This window comes from Xiphophorus hellerii, chromosome 3 (assembly GCF_003331165.1).
Source record: "Xiphophorus hellerii strain 12219 chromosome 3, Xiphophorus_hellerii-4.1, whole genome shotgun sequence".
Lineage (NCBI taxonomy): Eukaryota > Metazoa > Chordata > Actinopteri > Cyprinodontiformes > Poeciliidae > Xiphophorus > Xiphophorus hellerii.
Window position 1 is genome coordinate 33,078,644 of NC_045674.1, and position 22,273 is coordinate 33,100,916.

Consider the following 22,273-nt stretch of genomic DNA (forward strand, 5'->3'; position numbering starts at 1 on the left):
ACCTGTAATATGATTTGCTTAACACTTCTAGCCTAGTGCGTGTTTTTGGCTCAGATCCTGCAATGCAGCCGCACTGTTTCTGAACTTAGTTCATTTTTTTAGCGACACTACCCACAGTAAGTGTTGCTGAACAATGAGGTTGGTGTCATCATATTTAATAAAATTTAAATCACATACCTGATGGTGTTGCTTGTGGTGTTTATGTGTCCAAATAGAGAGGAATATAAAGTAATGTTAAGTTATACTGCAATAAAATCTCATCTAAATGATATAAGGTTAACAGCCAATGTTGTAGTTGGTGGTGATATCCAAATTCACAAGCCAAAATTATAATAATAAATGTTCCTACATGATACTGTCAGACACCACCAACAGATTATGAGCCATATCTGCAGTATTTGTCTGTTCTCTACTGGGAAACAATTTGCAGGCTGGCGACGAGGGGAAATAAACTTAAAAACAAAACGAGCCGCATTAAAATTAACTTGTGACAGTCAAACGGTGTCCTCAACGCAGATGTTTGTAAAAAATTAGGTGGCTGTGTCGTTTCCTGATCAAAACGTGACAAACGTAAATAAACGGATTAGAAAATGTCTATGATCTCTTCAAAGCAATAATAATTCTTTGTATGTGAAGGAATATTCAAGAATATATTGGAATATCACTAAAATATACCACACAAATGAATATTCTTTTTTTATACAATAAAATAAACGGTCCAAAACTTGAATTAGACAACATCTCTAACTGAACTCGTACCAGCGGTCGCTGAGCTCCGAGAGCAATGTTTTCTCCACTAAACTATATCAGCCGGCAGATGTCCAATAATCCAACCTGTTATTGATTCTGATCTAACGGACACCTCGCACTTTAAGAAGCAAACCTGGAATAACTGGTGACACTTTCAGAATCTGTTTGAATGAAGATTTGAACCCGTTTCTGATGTAAAAGTATATAAGACAATAGCTTTTTGTCTCTTATAGTTGAGTATTAGTCACTTGATGAAAAGAATAAGAATGTTTAGTTAAATTATGAGAAAAATATCAACAATAAAGAAGAAATGACATTGCCGCATAGATCTGCGGTAGCCATGTCTTCTGTAAATGAACTAGGAAATAAATGATAGAATGACACAAAAACAGTGTTTAAAAAGATTTAGCTATTGTTTTGTGGATATCTAATTGAAATATCATACAATATGAGGGAGATGTGAAAAACAACATAGCCAGTCGATCTTTTTAAACATTTTATTTTTAATCCCATGGCTTTTCAACGTGTACAATCTACTGAACAAGTGTTCAGCAGATTGTATCTACTAGCAGATTGTATCCACCATGTATCCATGTTTCTCATCACTCCTTTCTTTCTTGTTTACTGTATATTTTTATGTTTTCCACCAATTCATTGGCACCTTGATCCTCCCAAGTTATTGTCTGAATTTTGGTTCTTTGTTAGATTCCTCTTCATGGCAGTTGTAGCTAGTTGCACTTTGTAATGTTTAAATTACCAAAGCCATGAGAAATGTACAGGTTGTTCTTAATTTTAGTTTAAAGGTTTAGGTTAGGAATAGAAAAGTCCAGAATGCACAGTTTATTTGCTTTGCCGTTAAATTAGAACAGAAGTGGAAACACTACAGCACTACTGCGACTCTTAAAAACTGCTGCCATCCACTCAGTTCTTTGTGTTTCTGTGGTTTTTTCTTGATGCTGTAAAACTTGTAGCTAGGCATGTTATAGTAAAAAAACCAGTACTGTACTGTGTGTTCTTGACATACTACATTATTCATTATTTACTGTTATGATTTCACTGTCTTTTATGTTTTTTTACTAACCTTCATAATAGAAATTAAACAGAAATAGAAATTATTTTGGTTCTAACAGCTCTTAGTTATTTAGGAACTTTTGAAATATTGTCTTCTTTTCATATTTGTCGTTTTAAAAGTACTGCATTCAATATGATGCAACCTTCCTGATGTTGGTTTCCTCCACAAAATGCTGGAGCTTGTCATAATTTCTCACTTGACATCAGCATCTAAAGTTCCTTTCCATCTATGAAATCATCTGCTCCACAGAGAGCTAACTGGTGATTCATTGTGGTTTGGTGAAATTCACAGTAGGCAGAGCTCCAGAAACAGCACAGCCAGGACAGGATGGCTCGCAGCCAGATACACATGCACACACCCCCACAACTCTGGAGACCCCCCCCCCCCCCCCCCCCCCCCCCCACACACACACACACACACACACCAACACACACCCCTACAGTGGAATGATAATAGAAAAAGGTGCTTTTACCTCTGGAGCCCATCTCATTTTCAGACATATCTTGGTGAGAGTCTGAATGCTGACATGTATCACCTGGAAGACACACAATGGCTTTGAGTTGATAAGAAATTACAGAGTACATCTGAAAGCCAGTATTTATTTATTTATTTTTTGCTTTACCAGTTTCACAACTTTATGTGAAATTAATAAACTGAGGTTTGCCTGTTCAGCATTTTATAAATTGTTTCTATTGTTTTTATGTATTAAAGCAGATGGTAAGCAACCAGACGATTGTGTTGCATAAGTGTTAGGGATTGGGCTTCTTCATAATCAAACGCTCCTTGAGATAATTTTACTCATTTTTAATTTTTATTGAGGCGGTGCAGAAATTTTCTTCTGAAATTATAGAGTGTCTACTTTTGGATGTTTGTCTAATGGCTGGCCTGAACTACATAAATGAAAACCTATCTGCCTATTTATTGACAAAAAAAAATTATGCAATAAAAGCAGTATTGAAATCAGACCTGGAATAATCAGGTATAAACCCTCAACTCACTAAATTATCTATTTTATTTTTGGTTATCACTCATCAGACCACATGACCTTCTCTAGAGTCCAGTCTTTGTTCTCCTTTGCAGATAATAGCCCTTTTCTCCAGCTAGCCTCTCTGATTACTTGTTTTCTTATGGCTGTACAACTATTCCAATCCTTTGAATTCTCTTCACATTGTATGGAAATTATCTTACTTTCATAAATAAACATAGCCATGAGTTCTACTGTTGTTTTCCTTCAATTTGATGTCACCAAATTTTTTAATTATCACTGATCATGGTTATTCAGTGTTTTTTTCAAATTACATTTCTTCCTCAAAAACAATGGTAGCCCCTTTCCTTTCAGTTTTTAATAATGCACTGGACAACTCTTGACCCTATTTTACCAGTTTCTGCACTCCCCTTAGAGGCTTTCTGTGTGTGATGTATGCTAATGATTTGACCCTTCTTTAACACACTAATATTTTTTACACAACCACAGAGTGTGTCTTTCCCCATAGATGTTTAAGAATTGAGAAGCGACACATTGCATCAGCTGATTGAAAGAACTTGTTGTAGCTGGAAGACAGTTGTCCATGCTTTAACTATCCAATAAGACGCTCTTGCTTTATTATTTTATCAGTTAAATTCAGATCACAACTTTAAAAAAAAAAAGAGATTCATCTACTCCAGTAAAGTCTTTTTAAAGAAGATGCACTGCACTTATATTCCATAATGTAAGTAATCTATTTTCAAACATTATATTCAGGAGAATCAATACCATTGTAACGTAATCTCTAAGTGTTGCTACAGAGTTGGTGTGGGGCTTCTGCTTACCATGATGCAGATGTTCTTTATCTATGGAATTGTGCAATCCTCTAAATTTGCTAAAAAAAATCTGAGCCTGAGCTCAGTCTTTTGCTGTCTTTGGCTGCTTGTTGTCTTGGTGGGTGTTTGCCTCGCACTCTTAAGCCTGTGGCTGCAGCAGTTGTGAAATACAGTATATGCCTTTTTTCTCATTACATGGTAGTAGAAACATTGGATAAGGCAAACAACCAAACCAATATTTGTGTGTAAGCATTTGTGCAAATATGGTGAAATGGTCAAATTTATTTCTAAACCTTCTGGCTTTCTCTCCTTCTGTCACTCTTTGCTCTAGGCTCTTGCTATGGGAATGATGACGGAGTATTATCACTACATCTTCACCACACTGGTAAGTACAGAAGTGGCAGAGCTGCAGATGCGTTGTTGTCTCTTGTTACAACAATAAAAAACTACAACAATAAAAAATTTATTGAATGTCTAAAAATAAGATGCTGCTCTTCAGTCTTTCTATTCTGTTTACTGTTCAGATCACAATCCCATTCCTCCTGGCCACCCACCCAGTGAACAACTGAAATTTTCATCAGTTTATGTGCACAAATAAATGCATCAACGCATAACTGGCAAGACATGACATGAAAGTTAAACTAAATATGTGTTTTACATAAACCAAGAAGAAAAAAAAGACTACAAACAAGACCCCTTCACAACCTAACCACCACATACACTCACTGGCCACTTTATTGGCCACTCACTGGCCACTTTATTAGGTACACCTGTCCAACTGCTCATTAACACAAATGTCAGTAGCATCTCAATGCATATAGGCATGTAGACATGGCTAAGACGATCTGCAGCAGTTCAAATCGAGCATCAGAACAAGGAAGAAAAGTGATTTAGGTGACTTTGAACATGGCATGGGTGTGGGTGCCAGATGGGCTGGTGTGAGTATTTCAGAAACTGCTGAACTACTGGGATTTTCACGCACAATTATCTCCAGGGTTTACAGAGAATGGTCAGAAAAAGAGAAAATGTCCAGTGAGTTGCAGTTCTGAGGGCACAAATGCCTTGTTGATGCCAGAGGTCAGAGGACAATGGCCAGACTGGTTCAAGCTCATAGAACGGCAACAGTAACTCAAATAACCATTACAACTGAGGTACGCAGAAGAGCATCTCTGAATGCACAACACGTCAAACCTTGAAGCGGATGGGCTACAGCAGCAGAAAACCACACCAGGTGCCACTGTTGTCAGCTAAGAACAGGAAACTGAGGCTACAATTCACACAGGCTCACCAAAATTGGACAATAGAGGATTGGAAAAAAGTTGCCTGGTCTGATGAGTCTTGATTTCTGCTGTGACATTCAGATGGTAGGGTCAGAATTTGGCGTCAACAACATGAAAGCATGGATCCATCCTGCCTTATATCAACGGTTCAGGCTGGTGGTGCAATGAGGTGGGGGATATTTTCCTGGCACACTTTGGGTCCATTAGTACCAACTGAGCATCGTGTCAACACCACAGCCTACCTGAGTATTGTTGCTGACCAGGTCCATCGTTTTATGACCACAGTGTGCCCATCTTCTGATGGATACTTCCAGCAGGATAACGCACCGTGTCATAAAACATGAATCATCTCCAACTGGTTTCTTGAACACAACAATGAATTCACTGAACTCAAATGACCTCCACAGTCACCAGATCTCAATCCAGTAGAGAACCTTTGGGATGTGGTGGAACGAGAGATTTGCATCATGGATGTGCAGCCGACAAATCTGCAGCAACTGTGTGATGCTATCATGTCAATATGGACCAGAATCTCTGAGGAATATTTCTAGTACTTTGTTAAATCTATGTCATAGGATTAAAGCAATTCTGAAGACAAAAGAACTGCCTTTTGTCTTCAGAACAAAAGACAAAAGGCAGTTCTTTTGTCTACATATACAGTATATTTGTGGGCAAATGATGTTTACCACAGCTGTTTGCTAGTGTCAAAAAAAATTCATTAGCTTAGACCAGTGGTTTTGTAGAGGTGGATGGGAGAATTCACGTATGTTCACAGCTTCGTGAATTTAAATATTTAACCTGATATTATAATAAATGAGCTACTGCAACTTAAGCTTTATTGAAACTCATTGTATTGTTTTAAGTCTGAAAGGAATCCAAGTTCAATTCATTAACTTAATTTTGACAATCAAGTCTACTCAGTCTGTAAGATTCTGAAAAGAAAAAAAATGCAAATGATTCACTCTAATGTGCATTTAGAGACCAAACTCGGTAACATTACAAAGCGTTTTTCAATCATCAAGATTGGTTACTTGTTAGATTCATCAGCTAATTCCTTTTTTAAAAGGTATGAAACTTTCTATACATTTCTTTTGCAATTTTTGTCAATATTATTTCTTCTACTTTGAGATGAAAAGTTCATAATATTTTGCATTCACAGTAAAACCAGGGTTATGTAGGCTTTTCTGTTTCCTGCTGTTTTTCTGCTACCTCCACTTGCTTTTTTCTCTTCATTGAAACAATACAATATGAGCCATAGTTTTTTTGCCATTTCACAGCACTCAATGTTAAGCTAAACTAAAATCACTTTGAAGGTTGTTAAATTCACAGATGTCTAAAATAACGAAAGCCCAATAAAACATGTCCCTGAGAGCGTTAACCACATGTAGCAGCAGAACCTGAAATGTGAGATCAGCTAGGATGTGTGGGAGGGGGACGGGCCGGTTGAAAACGACACAGATGGACATCATGGAGAAGCAGTATAGTGATGATGTGCTGAATGGGTTGGAGTTGCAGGGGTTACATATTGAATCACCTGCCTGGAAGAGGAACTATGAGTAAAGATTGAGGATGGGACAAGTCAGGTATATCATGTCAGCTTCCTGGTTGCCAGACAGAGTAATATATGACCACAAAGATTTCCAAGTTGGTGCAGTAGTACCATCCCTGTTATTTAGTTTGTACAGTATACATTTTAATAATTTTCCCATCCCACAGAAAAACTTTGATCAAAGTTTCATATTGAGTAAAAATACCAGGCACTACAATAATTTACAATGTCATAAGTGCATAGTTGTGATATTATAAATATCATAATATTTATAATATCATAAATTTATTTATGATAATGGTGGTATTATTACCACCATTTTAACTATGTTCACTCCCCCACCCCAGTCTTAGTCTGATTTTCTTCTATTTGTCTAATCTTTATTTTTTGTAGGACATGCTTTAAATTTAACATAGGCATTTCTTCCATCTACTTGCTTAATTTGATTCCTAGATACTTCATATCCTTTGAAATCTACTATTAAATCCTGTTATCAGCATAGCCTCTGATTTGGTTCAGTTAATTTTAGACCAGATTTCTTCCAAGGTGGATCAAACTCTTGATTACCATGATTTCTTTCTTTCCAGGATCTGTTTGCACTGGACGTGGAGCCTTACCGATACAGTGGTGTAAACATGACAGGGTTTAGGATCCTTAATACCGAGAACAGCCAAGTTGCCTCAATCATTGAGAAATGGTCCATGGAGAGACTACAGGCTCCACCAAAACCTGACTCTGGTCTACTGGACGGCTTCATGACTGTAAGTCTACTGAATACTGTGAATTAGTGATAAATTAGTAGTTGTCAATGTGCTGCCAGATTTGTATCATACAAGTTAAATATTTATTTTTATTTTTAAAAAACAAACAAACAAAAAACCCCATCTGTTTCAATTGCATGGATTAGTTGGAAAGAACTAAATCTGCCTGACTGATGACGTGCATTAGGGAGTCATCTCATCTTAATCCTCCTATGATTGGCATAAAAACTATTATATATCTTGTCTTTAAATTCTTCTTATAAATTTCATTACTCACTTTAGGCTCACCTTACATAATTATTCATGAAATTTTTGAATTTTAAATCCCAAATTCCAGTTTTAATGAATAAAACATCTTGACAAAGTGGAAGACAATATAACACATTGTTTTGAGGGTGTTTCTCTATACATTAAAAGTAAAGAGGACTTGAGATTAAGAGAGCAGCTGTTAAAATGCCCTTACAAAGCAGCAAACAGTTATTTGAAGCTGCTGGTGCCTCTAGAACCTCAAGGTGGAGGTCATGCTTTGGGCAGAAATCATGGGGAGAGAGAGAGAGAGATGGTCGGCCCTTCAGAGTCCCTGAAGGTGTGAAAATGACCTCAGCAAAGTATATGGACTTTCTGACTGATCACTTTCTTTCATGGTTCAAAAAGAAGAACTGTACTTTCAGTAGAAAAATCATCTTCATGCATGACAATGCACCATCTCATGCTGCAAGGAATACTACTGTGTCATTGGCTGCTATGGGCATGAAAGGGGAGAAACTCATGGTGTGGTCACCATCCTCCTCTGACCTCAACACTATTGAGAACCTTTGGAGTTTCATCAAGCAGGAGATCTGAGGGTGGAATGCAGTTCATATCAAAACAGCAGCTCTGGGAAGGTATTCTGACATCCTGCAAAGAAATTCAAGCAGAAACTTTCCACAAACTCACAAGTTCAATGGATCAAGAATTGTGCTGTGATATCAAAGAAGGGCTCCTATGTTAACATGTAACTCGGTCTGTTAAGATGTTTTTGATTGAAATAGCTTTTGATTTTAATACATGTGACCACTTAATGCTGCACATTCAAAGAATGACAGTTTGCAGTTCTTTATAATCCATAAAATGTTTAGAAAATCTGCTGTGCATAATAATTTGGAACAGTGCATTTTGAGTTTTTTATTTTTGAAAAAAATGCTGTTCTCATGGGGAGCTTTGTTCAGTAAAATTTGATTTATACTGTAATAGTTCATGACTTGAAAATTATACTGACCATCATTTGTGTTGACCATTTAAGAAAATCTGAGAAAATATCATTTGCATAATAATTTGGAACACGGTGTACTTTTATTTTATTATTTCGTCTTTATTTAATCTTTTTAATATCTTATTCAAGGTGATGTGGTGAGTGGTGGGGCGGCGCCCTTGTGGCCTTTAATGGTGCATGGGCCATTAGAGGGTGCAAAGGCCATTTATGAAATTAAAACTGCCTGATAATATAAGGCATGGTAGGCCTATATCAGGGGTGCCCAAAGTGGGTCCTCGAGGGCCGGCATCCTGCACGGTTTATCCTGTTAGTGGTACCAACAACTTTTTCAGCATGTCAATGTTCTTCTTAGGCCTTCTAACGAGCCATCATTGGATCCAGGGAGAGAACTAAAACATGCAGGATGCCGGCCCTCGAGGACCCACTTTGGGCTCCCCTGGCCTATATGGATGAATATGCAGATGTTATTCTGACTGTAATTCTCACTTATCCTGAGGGAAATGAGGCAAGACCTCAGTGATCTGTGTGCCAAATGAGTCCTGGGTGTGATAAGAATAGTCTTTGTCACTGGGATCTGAAACCTCCCTGATCAGAGCACGCTGTCCGTAATAAGTGTTCCACCACACTGCTTTCATACCACTCTCTTATCTGGGAGCTCGGCCAAAAATGTCAATCCACCAGAGACATGGAATGCAAGGCAGAAAAAATACAATGAAAAGAGGAGCCAGAAATGAGAAGAGGGGGATAGATGAAAAAGAGGAAATATAGAGAGTAGGAGAAGGCAGACTAAGAGTTCCTACGCTTTATTCCCACAATGACTGTTGAGGTGTTAAATGTTAGCCTGTTTGGTCTGATTCCAGTTGGACAGAACTGCAGGCAGCAGCAGCAACATGTTGGCTGCTGATTAAAAACTCTTGCTTGTCTCTGGGGAGTAGCAGATCCTTTTTTTTATTCCAAAAGAGCAATATCATGCTGAGTCATGTTTCCGGATTGATCTTGGAGAGTGGGTGTTACTCAGTTTAAGCTTCTTTGATAGATTTGTGGCTCAATCAATAGTTTGTCACTTGAGACCTGAAATGGACTGTGTGTGTAAGAGCTGGACATTCTTAAAACACAGAATCTGCAGGTAGCTTTGTTGCTATTGGTTGCTAGCAAAAGCTGTTGCATAAAACCTTAGAGTCAGACTAATTTCTAAAATTACACTAACAACAAGAATGAAATGAATTTATTATTATATTTCCTTTTCTTGACTCTTTGACTGAAGTTTACTGGAGAGGAAGTTGCTGAACCAAGCTTGGTGGGATTTCTTTTAATCCATGACAAGCAAAGATTTATAGGTGTGTAGAGTGCACTGAGCCTGCTCATCACTGACCTAATGGACATGAGTTTGAAGGTGAAGATTGATTAATTAGACCACTGCAACTAGTCAGTGGTTAATGCTTATTGGCAGGGTGAAAGCTTCTGTAACTCTTTGATTAATGGCTTCATTTGGGGACTGTGATTACAGCATTGTGAGCTTTTTCAGTGAAATGCTTATTTGCTGTAGCATAAATAAGTAACACTTGTTTTTTCCTGGATCAGTGATCAAATCATTTAGGGACTATCCTGTCAAACTGATAAAAACACTTTGATGTAGAAGTTGTATGGAGAAAAGTTGACAAGCACAGCTTTTTCAGCATTATTGAGCTGTTTAATAAATAGCCTTACAGCCTTATAATGCTGCATACTAACCACTGTAAACTGGTGGTTGGTATGCAGTTTACTATTAACCACCAGTTTAATGATGTTGTTGATACACCTGTACTTAGCACTCCCCTTGTGCCTGTTCTCTGTCTCACTTAGTGGAGTAGCAAAGAAGGAGCTTGTGTGTGCATCTGTGAGGAAATTGGCAAAAAAGAGGAAAAAAAAGCGTTATCTTAGTTCTGGCCCTTTATAAAAAGTTAGTCAAAAGACTACTAGTTAGTGAATTTAAAAACTGATTGTGGTACATTTCGGCTCTATTATTTTGAGCTCTAAACCTTGGTCTGTTATTGAAAAGTTGGGAATCTTAAAGTTAAAATAACTGTCTACCTTTTGTTGTGAATATGCAGACACTGTTGTTTTGGTACAAGGAATGATAGCTGAGCCAGTTTTGATAATTGTGTGTATTGCTGGTATAAAATCCTATACTGTGTAACAGTTTTCTCTTTGCTTTAAAATACTCCTATCTCTGTTTAAGAGCAGTTTCTCCATCATACTGTAATGACACGTCACATCTGCTCCTAAAGCAAACAATCAATTAACTCCTTTCAGTGGGAAGGCTTTAGAATATTGTTCTTGGGGAATATTATCAAAATCAAATCAAATCAATCAAATTTTATTTGTATAGCACATTTCAGCAGCAAGGCATTTCAAAGTGCTTTACATCATATCAAACACAGAAACACAATGCAACATAGAATCAACAATCAAAACACGACATTAAGTCAAGTTCCATCAATAAATTTGTAATTGATTACGTTTCAAATACAATCCTAAACAGGTGGGTTTTTAGTCGAGTTTGCATCCATAGAAGGTTTACCTGTTACACTCCTACTGTGTTATATGGAACAAAATATCTATTGCTATTTTTATTCTCACTCACAATCACACAGTTTAAAACGATGTAGACAGCATTTCAATGGGCTTCTCGCACAAGGCTCCGTACTCCTCTTTCACGGAATTTCGAGCAGGGACTCCGATGTCCCTCACGGATTTTTGTGCAATTCTATGGTACCTGTTAGTGTCTAGAATTTACAGGGTTTGTGTTACGTGTTGTGTTAGATTATGTTACTAAAACGAAACAGAATCATCTAAAATTGGTCAAAGGTCAAAGCTTTACATAAACAACAAATCACAAACAGGCCAATTCTGATCGGCACTGTTCTAGTACTGATTGCAGTTACCCCCCTACCACATTTCCCCCTACCACAGCAGTCTGCTGTGCACACACAGCAGACTGCACTTTACATTTTAAACTAGACATTGCCCCTTATGTAGCAGATCCCAGGGTCCGCCAAACAAGAAAGTAAGTGTTTTTTTTCCATCATGACCTGATTCTTGTGTTGTGCCTGTTCACACTGAGAGGATGAGATGTGACTAACTGTCAGCATTACACAGAACAGGATTGCCAGTCACAAGAATCCATGATGAGATCATTTTACCAAAAGCAAAATGAATGTACGCTGGTAGGAAAATAATGAAAACTCGATTTGACAGTGAAAAAATAAATTTGTTTATTGTCTGTGTTTACGTCAGAAATGATCAGAAGACATGCATCCTCACATAAGACTGTCCAATTCTACCAGAAAACTTGCACAAAAATGTTTGTCCATACTTCTAAAATGAAGATCTGTCATTATCTGTACCTAAACATGTCAGATAGCAAACAGAAAAGGCCTAATTAAGGTGGGATTCCAGAGCTTTTTCTTAACATGCAAGGGGTCATTCACACACCAATCAGCACTGCAGCACTGTCTAATTCACATGCATGAATATAAATTATTAAATACACCCATACACTTATTTTATTTTACTAAGATGTCTGTGTGACAAATTAGATAAACTAATGCACTTTAGAATTAGTTATGGTGTGATGGAGGAATGTTGTTCTCACTTTTGACTCAACATGCACAATGAGAGTGACCTTACAAGCTCCAAGCTCTCCATAATATCTGTCCTTTTTAATTGCTTTAGTTTCAATATGTGTCCTGCAAAATTAAATCAGTTCCTAAAGGAAAGATTGAATGTAAGTGTACTTTTTGCATCTGTCTCTTTTGTCAAGCTTTACAGTTTTATATATAAAAAAACATGCTGCCACCAAGGTCATGTGTTTGTTTGTCACACCTCCAGAGCACAGTTGGTATTCAGAGCCACAGAGCTGCAGCTGAATCACTTCTATTTCACATTACCATAAATGTGCCATAGATGTGGCTACATTTAAATAGGATGGCAAAGGAAAGCCATTTCCTTTTTGACAGATATCATTTAAAATCTGATCCTAACAGTTATAAAAAATGTCACACAGACATCAGACATATTTCAGCATAAATATTATGTGAGCATTACTCTAACAGCCAGGCAGTGGGTGCAAGGGGAAAAAGATAGAATGAATCATATCAGTAACATATTATTAAAAGGCCTGAAACTCTGTTGAGGGCTTAACAGTACCCTGCAGAAAAAAACCTGCATTAGCATACTACTGCTATTAGGTTGCTCCCATTAACTATATTTACATTTGCTTGTGTATTTCAGTTTTTGTATTTTTCTAGTGTTTTTCTGTCATTTGTTTTTTTTAAATCACCTCATTGAAATGTTTCGTTTAAAAAATGGTTTTTATACAGTTTATTGTAATAATTTTATTTCTAATTTTTCCAGCTTACAGCACTGCATCTGTATACAAGTATTAGCAAACTTGTTCAGGGGACGACTGACAGGATATATTTTATTTTCTAGTTCTTGGGTGCTCCACCCATTTCTGGTGCCATCCTGGGCAACTTCCCACATAGCCCATATCAAAAACGTTTTCAGAAGATTAAGAAAATGTTTTGTCTCAAACCAAACATGTCTGAAGATTCTCATTTGTTCAGGTTTTGATATTCAGGAAGGTTTAAAGGAAGTTATTTTCTGTAAAACATTAATTCATAAGTGTCTCCATTAATTTTCTATGTTAAATTTTTGTTGATGTCTACTGTTGTGGAAAACTTTACCCTTGCCCTGTCCTTCATCGCTCCCCATGTGTCAAGTTCATAGTGCTCAGCTGTGAACTAGGTTAACCCTCTAGGCGAGAGAGGCTTTTACGTCAAAATAATAGTTCAATTGATCTGCATTGAACGCTGAGATGCACCTGCAGTGCCTTGCAAAAAAAAAAAACAACTCATAATAAATCACTTCTTCACATTTTAAGATTACAGTTTTTAATTTTAATTTTAACACAAATTTTAATGTGTTAAAATTTTCAGATTAATTACATGTGTTAACATGTTAACACTGACAGCCTTAGTTTCAGTTGTAACTGTTTCCCAAAGAAATGTCAGTTTCATTCAGTTTGTTAAAACAATTCATTGCTGGATACATTATAATTAACCATGTTCATGCTAACAGAACATTCCATTCCATTTACTAATCAAAGGTAGCTCTGACCAAGTTGGGTTTTAGCCTTAATTTTGTCATGTTTGAACGAAGACATCTGAACCACATGCAGAATCGGAAGCAGGATGCAAAGTAATTCAATGTATTTACAATCTGTAATATAGAGGTACAGCAGGAGTTCCCTTCTTGGGTCTGCTCTGAGGTTCATCTGAAGACGGAGAAATGGATTAGAGATTGTGGGAGATGTTGACAATGGCTATATTTGACTAGGAAGTGAGACAGGCTTACATTCCCTTGAAGGTTAGAGGGAGGAGAAGGCAAGCAGGATCTGGGGAAACAGAGGCATCTGAGGCGAGTCTCTGGTCTGTAGGGGGTGGAATGAGCGGAGAGAGGGCAGGCAAGTGAGGCTTGGAGCTGCAGGTGAGCTTTCGGTTTGGTTCTTGTCCTGGAAGCAGGTGAGTTTAGTGGAGTACCTGGGATGAAAAACAGAGATCAGGAAGCGAGGCAGAAACGACAAGCTGAGCTTTCTCATAGACGTCACAACTAGCGTTTTCTCAGGAGAACTACTACAGAGCTAGAGACTACCATTGGTGAGTAATCACCTGGCAGAGAGTTGAGGTCTTGCAGCTTCTTAAATCCTCTGGCTGATGAACAAATGTGCTGCAAATATGCAGCTCTGCTCCAGGCCACTCCAGCAGGGAGCCAATGGGGAGAAAACAGACTTGCACAAAACACAGATCCTGACAGATTTAAAGGAACTGTGATGTGATGAATTCTATCTGCCTGGTCTTAGTGAGGACGCCAAGCAGCAGCGTTCTGGATCAGCTGCAGCTGGAGGATTGATTTATTAGGCAGACCTGTGAAGGTTGCAGTAATCAATGCAACTAAAGATAAACACATGGATGAGTTTCTCTACATCTTGTTGGACATTAGTCCTCTAATCCGGGAACTGTTCTTCAGGTGTTAGAAGTCCGACTTTGTAACTGTCTGTAGGTGACTGAAGGTCCAGGTGAAAGTCCATCAGTACACCTAAATTTCAAGGCTAAATAACTGAAGCTATGTGCTGACTCTAGATCAGTCCTCTTTAGGTCCACAGATAATGTCACACTCCTGCAAATCTATGTTTTGCATTTAATGCTGGAGCACAAACAGTTGAATCATATTGGTTTGAATATCTCAAAAGATTTGCTGGATTGTTGTTGCAGTTCTCACAATCCATGTGTACCGCTTGGTCAGGGCCGGCTCCATGGGGCCCTAAGTGTCATGTTGGTGTCTAACTTCTTTACCCACATGCAGAACAACCACAGGAGAGACAGAAATCAGTAAAATTATATTTATTGCAAACAAATGGGTTCAGGAACGGGCTCACTGCGACGTCTGTTCACTGCGGAACGACAGAGGAAATGATGAGTTTGAGGGGAGTCGGAAGGCGGGATTGTGAGGATAAATAGGAATGATCTTACTTGTTGTGGAGGACTTGCTCGTCCGGGGGGGTTGATACTGTAGGTTCGAGGCTTTGGTCTCCTAGTGTGGGTCCTTACAGAGATCCTGGTTCCACGAGAGATGGTGGAGGAGCGGCTCAAAATCCAGTCGAGGGTTCTGCGGTGGAAGGCGGACAGGTAAGTTCGAGTGCGGTGGGACAAACGGAGGAGCGGTCCGACAGCCAGCTGAAGATATGTGGAGTCTGCTAGGGATCAGACGGAGGAGATGACGGTGGGGCTCGGGCGACCAGTGGGTATAATCCACGGCGTCACGAAAAAGGGAATCCAAGAAACCAAAATGGAATCTTCTCGGGAACTCACGAGGAAACACCTGTACACAGGAAAACAGCGAAGGATTACTGCGAGTTAATCTAAGAAAAGCACAAAGAAATAGCTCTAGAGGGCTCTGGGTACCATTACTGGCATAACACTCAGGCGATGAAGTGCTGGCAGTCTGCTCCTTAAGAATCCCGGAGATGATGAGCTGATACAACACAGGTGCGCTGCAGCGTGGGACACGCCTCACCATGGCGATGGCCACTGGCGCCCTCTACTGGGTAGAACAGTGAAGCAGCAGGCGAAAAAAGAACCCACAAAAAACCGACCAAAAACCCCAGAACCTAACACTAAGCGAAATTTGGTTTTGGGGCCCTCTAGTTCTGCTAACAATGTGGACTGGCTGCAATCAGCAGTCAGATAATTAGATCATTCACACACCTGCTATAAAGTTATTCCATCTCTGGCAGTGCTGTTTACATGATATACATGGATACATTTATTGGCCAACTGATTTATTGACCAGTTGTCGAGTCGAACACGTTGCCTCTGAATGTGGGTCGCGCTAACCTCTCCACCACCATGGCACGCTGCAGGTCAGGTTTTTTAAAGATCGGTAACCAGGGATCGGCCAGAAAACTGAAATCGGTGCAGCAAAACTTAACATGGAATACATACACACATATTCATGACATTCTTTCATTAAATAAATTTATCTTATGCGTAACTCCAATGGCTAAAAATTTAATTTATACCAGGTGAGTCTTTCTCCCCTGAGAATGTGGACCGGTACCGGTACCGGACTGATTCTGAGCCTTCAAATTATTTTAACAGAAGTTAACTTAGAAGTTTTTGTAAAAATAATGTTTGTTTTAGCCACAAAATGATTATGCTCAGCAGCAAACAACATGTCCCCAACTACAGCACTGAGTAGCTTATCGATGTAGCAGCTATGTAGCCTGGCGTAAAAACATTTTGCTAGACAATGTCAAACATTGAGAAGTTTTAATTATTGTTATTAAATGTTAACACTGCGTTTTGAAGCCAAAAATACCTCAGAAATATCCAGAGCCAAACATGAGAATCAACTCATTTAAAGTTTAAACTCTGTTTCACACAAACACAAAGACCCTAGCATAAATGTTTGGTTGTTGAACTGGACTGTTCCAGGTCGCTATCACGCTAGCAGTTTACAAATCTTTTACATTACATTACCAAGGCACATTAAAACCAATCTTTATCTTGGCTTTTTTCTATTCTTCCTCTTTCTTTTCTCCCTCCATCCATCTATCCATCCATCCATCCATCCATCTATCCATCCATTTTCTTACGTTTATCCGGGGTCGGGTTGCGGGGGTAGCAACTTAAGAAGGAAGGCCCAGACTTCCCTGTCCCCAGCTCTTCAGGGGGAATCCCGAGGAGTACCCAAGCCATTCAAGAAACATAGTCCCTCCAGTGTGTCCTTGGTCTTCTCCAGTGCCTCCTCCTGGTGGGACATGCCCAAAACACCTCACCAAGGAGGAGTCCAGAAGGCATCCTAACAAGATGCCCGACCAGAGGTCACGTAAACGGAATATTTTCGGTATTTGACCGGTTATTTTTTTAATTACCGGAAAATTTAAAGTCCGTTGTAATTAACACCCATGAGTGGTGCACATGGGTAGACATTATAGACTTTACGCAAAGTTCATCGCAGAGGCAACTAAAATCAATTAATAAAAAAATCCTCTCTGAATATCATCTCATGGACTCTGAACTAAATGCGTCAAAGACCGGGAGCTGACAGTGTGTTGAAGAGTTATGGACCAGATGCTTTGGAGTGTCTGGTTAGGAAGGACCGAGCTTCTCACCCTATCTCTAAGGCAGAGCCCAGACACCTAGCGGAGAAACCCATTTTGGCCGCTTGTGTCCGTGACCTCGTTCTTTCGGTCATGACCCAAACCTCACGACAATAGATGAGGTTAGGAATGTACATAGATCAACCGGTAAATTGAGAGCTTCGCTTTTTGACTCAGCTCTCTCTTCACCATGATGGACTGGTACAGTGCCCACTTCACTGCAGACGCTGCGCCAATCCGTCTGTGAATCTCCCGCTCCCTTCGTCCCTCATTTATGAACAAGATCGTGTGATACTTAAACTCCTCCACTTGGGGAAGGACATCCTTCCTGATCCAGAGAAGTCACTCTTCCTTTTTCCGCCTCAAGACCATGATCTCGGATTTGGAGGCGCTGATCCTCCAAATCCGGATTGTTGGAGCGCTCTCGCTGCGAACCACTCCAGCAGAAAAAGCAGAAAGCAGAGATGCAATCCTAAGGCCACCAAAACGGATCCCCTCAACACCTTGGCTGTGCCTAGAAATTCTGTCCATGAAAGTAATGAACAGAATCGTGACAAAGGGCAGCCTTGACGGAGTCCAACCCTCACTGGAAATGAGCCCGACTTACTGCTGGGAATACGGACCAGACTCTGACACTGGTCATACAGGAACCTGACAGCCCGTATCAAAGGGCCCGGTACCCCATACCCACAGAGAACCCCCCACAGGGTTCCCTGAGGGACACGGTCAAACACCTTCTCCAAGTCCACAAAACGCATGTAGACTGGTTGGGTGAACTCCCATGCACCCTCCAGGACCCTGCTGAGGGTGTAGAGCTGGTCCAGTGTTCCACGACCAGGACGAAAACCACACTGCTCTTCCTGAATCCGAGGTTCGACTATCTGACAGACCCTCCTCTCCAGGACCCCTGAATAGACCTTGCCAGGGAGGCTTAAGAGTGTGACCCCCGTGTAATTGGAGCACACCCTCCGGTCCCCCTTTTTGAACAGGGGAACCACCACCCCAGTCTGCCAATCCAGGGGAACTGCCCCCGATGTCCATACAATATTGCAGAGTCGCGTAAGCCAACAGAACCCTACAACATCCAGAGTCTTAAGGAACTCCGGGTGATCTCATCCACCCCCGGGGCCCTGCCACCGAGGAGCTCTTTAACCACCTTGGTGACCTCGTCCCCAGAGATTCAAGAGCCCAACCAGAGTCCCCAGGCTCATCTTCCTCAATGGAAGGCATGTTGGTGGGATTGAGGAGGTCTTCGAAGTATTCTGTCCACCGACCGACAATGTCCCGAGTCGAGGTCAGCAGCACACCATCCCCACAATTAACAGTGTTGGTGCTGTACTGCTTCCCCCTCCTGAGACCCTGGATGGTGGACCAGAATCGCCTCGAAGCTGTACAGAAGTCTTTCTCGATGGCCTCTACAAAGTCCTCCCATGCCCGAGTTTTTGCCTCAGCAACCACCAGAGCCGTATGCCGCTTGGATCGCCGGTACCCATCAGGTGCTTCTGGAGTCCCACAGGCCAAGATAGGACTCCTTCTTCAGCCTGACAGCATCCCTCACCAGGGGTGCTGTATAGGGGAAAAAAATTAGGACAATTCCAAGGGCTCCTGACCAAAAGGGGGTCCTCCACAATTTTCTTTTTTTTTGTTTGTTCAGAGAAATACAAGAAAAATGGGCCCTGTCAATCACAAAATTAATCATATTGTGTTATCTAAAATTGTTTTTAGCAGTAAAAATTAAATGTTACCTCTCCCAGACCAAAAAGCACACATCCTTATTTGCCCTGAACACACCCTTGAATCTGCATGAAATGGTTTGTTCCTGCTCTTGACGGTGACAGTGTTCAGCAACTGTCAGTAGAACACAAGAACGACTGTGGCAGTTACTATGCTGCAAAAAAAATGTATAAAATCAGTTTTTCAAAAAATAGAGAGAGGGAGAAAGAAAAAGGTAAAAGTGTCAATTTGCAACACAGTTTTTCTCCAAGAGAGCTGGGTAGACTGTGTGAGATTATCAACCATTTAGCACAGTTAGCTTAGCTACAGGCTACTGTTTTCCTCCATTTCACTAGCATTTAATGAATTAAGGAAATAAATTACCAAGATATCCATATATTGAACTTGTACCTGTACTTTTTACCATACTTAACATATGAGTCAGTCAGCAGCAGCATCTCTAAACCAAGTCCCTCCTGACCAGTTCTCTCCTAAGTGAAATTAAAGCTGCAGTATGTAACTTAAAAAATATATATATATATTTACATATTTGTTAAAACTGTCATTATGTTTTGACAGTATGGCTTGAAAAATAATCTGTGAAAAATCTACTTTCTCTGCCTTCTCCCAGTGCTCTCTAGAAACAACCAATCAGAGGCAGGAGGCAGGTCTTAGTGTTGTCAATCACAATCTCATGTGGCTGCTCCCTCCCCTTGCTCTGTGCTATGCTCTAACTAGTGCAGCCTGTTGTGAATGCTCAGTCTTGTTAGCATATCTACCGATGACAGCAGATAAACAATGTGAATGAATGACATTTTTCCTGTCATTCATTCACATTTAGCAGGTTGATTAACAGAGCTAAGAGGATCCTTCTGGTTCTGATTGGTTTTTTTTGGTCAGAGTGGCACATTTCTTTAGACAGCAGCAGCAGCTCAGGGAGGAATGGAGGAGATTGATTGTTTTCACAGATGATCTGTCTCATAACAAACTGACATGACATGGTGACAGCTTTAACAAATATGGAGAAAACTTTTTTTTTAATAAAAGTTATATACTGCAGCTTGAATAAAATGAAACTACAGACCAGTTTTTGAGAAGTCTGGATTGCTTCATGTATATTTTGCACATTGCCTATGAAAATGTGCAATGTGCACATTGTTTGTGGAGTGAGACATTTCAGTAAGTTAAAACTTATAGAAAAAATTTAAGCAACCTAATTGCATAGTGTATGTGGACTGTTGCATGTAAAATTCATGAGAAGTAAATATTGTGCTAGTTATCAGTCTAGGACCAAAAAAAGCAAGGCAGTTGCATGCCTTTAAAATTGGGACAATTTTATGGGTTAAACAGACTCAAAAAACTGTAACAGCAGCTGCGCAGGAGGGCCAATAACATTTTTTGTCATGGGGCCCAAGATTCCTGGCGGTGCCCCTGTCCCTCACCGAAGGTGTCCATCAATGGGTTCGAGGGTTGCTGCCGCGACAGGCACCGACCACCTTGCGGCCACAGCTCCGATAAGTTGCCTCAACAATGGAGGCGCAGAACATGGTTCCTCCCAACCAGACCCCTCCAGGTCTCACTGGCATTGCTCACGTGAGCGTTGAAGTCCCCCAGCAGAACAAGGGAGTCCCCAGGAGGGGCACTCTCCAGTATCCCCTTCAAGGACGCCAAGAAGGGTGGGTAATCTGAACTGTCATTCAACCCATAAGCACAAACACTCAGAATCCGTCCCCCCACTCGTAGGCGGAGGGAGGCTACCCTCTCATTCACTGAGGTAAACCCCAATGTACAGACACCAAGATAGGGGGCAACAAGTATGCCCAGTCCTGCCCGAGGCCTCTCACCTTGGGAAACTCCTGAGTGGAAGTATGTCCAGCCCCTTTCAAGGAGACTGGTTCCAGAACCAGAGCCATGCGTTGAGTTGAGACCAATTATTTCTAGCCGGAACCTCTCAACCTCACACACTAGCCCCGGCTCCTTCCCCACCAGCGAGGTGATATTCCACGTCCCAAGAGCTAGCTTCTGCAACCAAGGATTGGACCGCCAGGGCCCCCTCCCTCTGCCACCACCCATCCCACATTGCATCTGACCCCTTTGGCCCCTCCCACAGGTGGTGAGCCCAGGGGAAGGGGGACCCATGTCTCCTCTTTGGTTGGGCCCGACCCATGTCTCCTCTTTGGTTGGGCCTGGCCGGGCTCCATGGGGAAAAGCCCGGCCATCTGGCGCTTGTCATCGTGCCCCCCCTCCATGCCTGGCTCCAGAGTGGGGCCCCGGTGACCCGCATCTGGGCGAGGGAACACTAGATCCATTGTTATTGTTCATCATAAGGGGTCTTCGGGCTGCGCTTGCTCTGGTTCCTCACCTAGGACCTGTCTGCCTTGGGTGACCCTACCAGGGGGATAAAGCCCCAGACAGCATAGTTCCTAGGATCATTGGGACACTCAAACTCTCCCACCACAATAAGGTGGCAGCCCAAAGAGAGGCCAAACAACTAGGTTATACACTGCCTGGCCAAAAAAAAAGTCGCCACCTGGATTTAACTAAGGAAATAGGTACAAGCCTCCTATTGGATAAGTACTGCATAGGCGATTATCTTTCAGCTGGCAACAAGTTATTTAACCCCAGCTGATGCAATGAGTAACTCCTCATTTCTTAAACAACCATGGCAAAAGACACATCCTGTGGTCGTGGAAAAGACGTTAGTCTGTTTAAGAAGGGTCAAATCATTGGCATGCATCAAGCAGGGAAAGCATCTAAGGAGATTGCAGAAACTACTAGAACTAGGTTAAGAACTGTCCAACGCATCATTAAAAACTGGAAGGATGGTGGGGAACCATCGTCTTCCAGGAAGAAATGTGGTCGGAAAAAAATCCTGAATGATCGTGATCGGCGATTACTTAAACGTTTGGTCAAATCAAATCGAAGAAAAACAACAGCAGAACTCAGGAGTATATTTAATTGTGAACGCAAAAGCATTTTCACACGCACAATGCGAAGGGAACTCAAGGGGTTGGGATTGAACAGCTGTGTAGCCGTAAGAAAACCTCTAATCATTAAGACTAACCAGAAAAAAAGGCTTCAGTTTGCTAGGGAGCATAAAGATTGGACTCTGGAGGAATGGAAGAGGGTCATGTGGTCTGATGAGTCCACATTTACCCTGTTCCAGAGTGATGGGTGCATCAGGGTAAGAAGAGAGGCAGGTGAAGTGATGCACCCATCATGCCTAGTGCCTACTGTACAAGCCTGTGGGGGCAGTGCTATGATCTGGGGTTGCTGCAGTTGGTCAGGTCTAGGTTCAGCAACATTGTGTGCCCAAAGAATGATGTCAGCTGACTACCTGAATATACTGAATGACCAGGTTATTCCATCAATGGATTTTGTCTTCCCAAATG

General features: G+C 40.8%; 1 protein-coding gene and 1 long non-coding RNA gene across 7 annotated transcripts in view; one reads left to right on the forward strand and one right to left on the reverse strand.

Moving 5' to 3' along the window:
• Window positions 1-22,273, forward strand: part of grik2 (glutamate receptor, ionotropic, kainate 2) — a 445,844-nt gene that overhangs the window by 202,906 nt on the left and 220,665 nt on the right. For all 5 annotated transcript variants that reach the window (XM_032558115.1, XM_032558116.1, XM_032558118.1 and 2 more), the window contains 2 exons: window positions 3,954-4,007; window positions 7,039-7,212. In XM_032558115.1, the coding sequence (XP_032414006.1) occupies window positions 3,954-4,007; window positions 7,039-7,212 (228 nt within the window). The remainder of the gene's footprint in view (window positions 1-3,953; window positions 4,008-7,038; window positions 7,213-22,273) is intronic.
• LOC116717048 (uncharacterized) lies at window positions 14,893-15,674 on the reverse strand. 2 transcript variants are annotated; one of them, XR_004338675.1, is made up of 3 exons: window positions 15,469-15,674; window positions 15,037-15,385; window positions 14,893-14,957 (listed from the first exon to the last, which is right to left on the reverse strand). It is a non-coding gene; the product is annotated as an uncharacterized LOC116717048 (long non-coding RNA). The 2 variants fall into 2 exon arrangements; XR_004338674.1 differs by having other exon boundaries at window positions 14,893-15,385.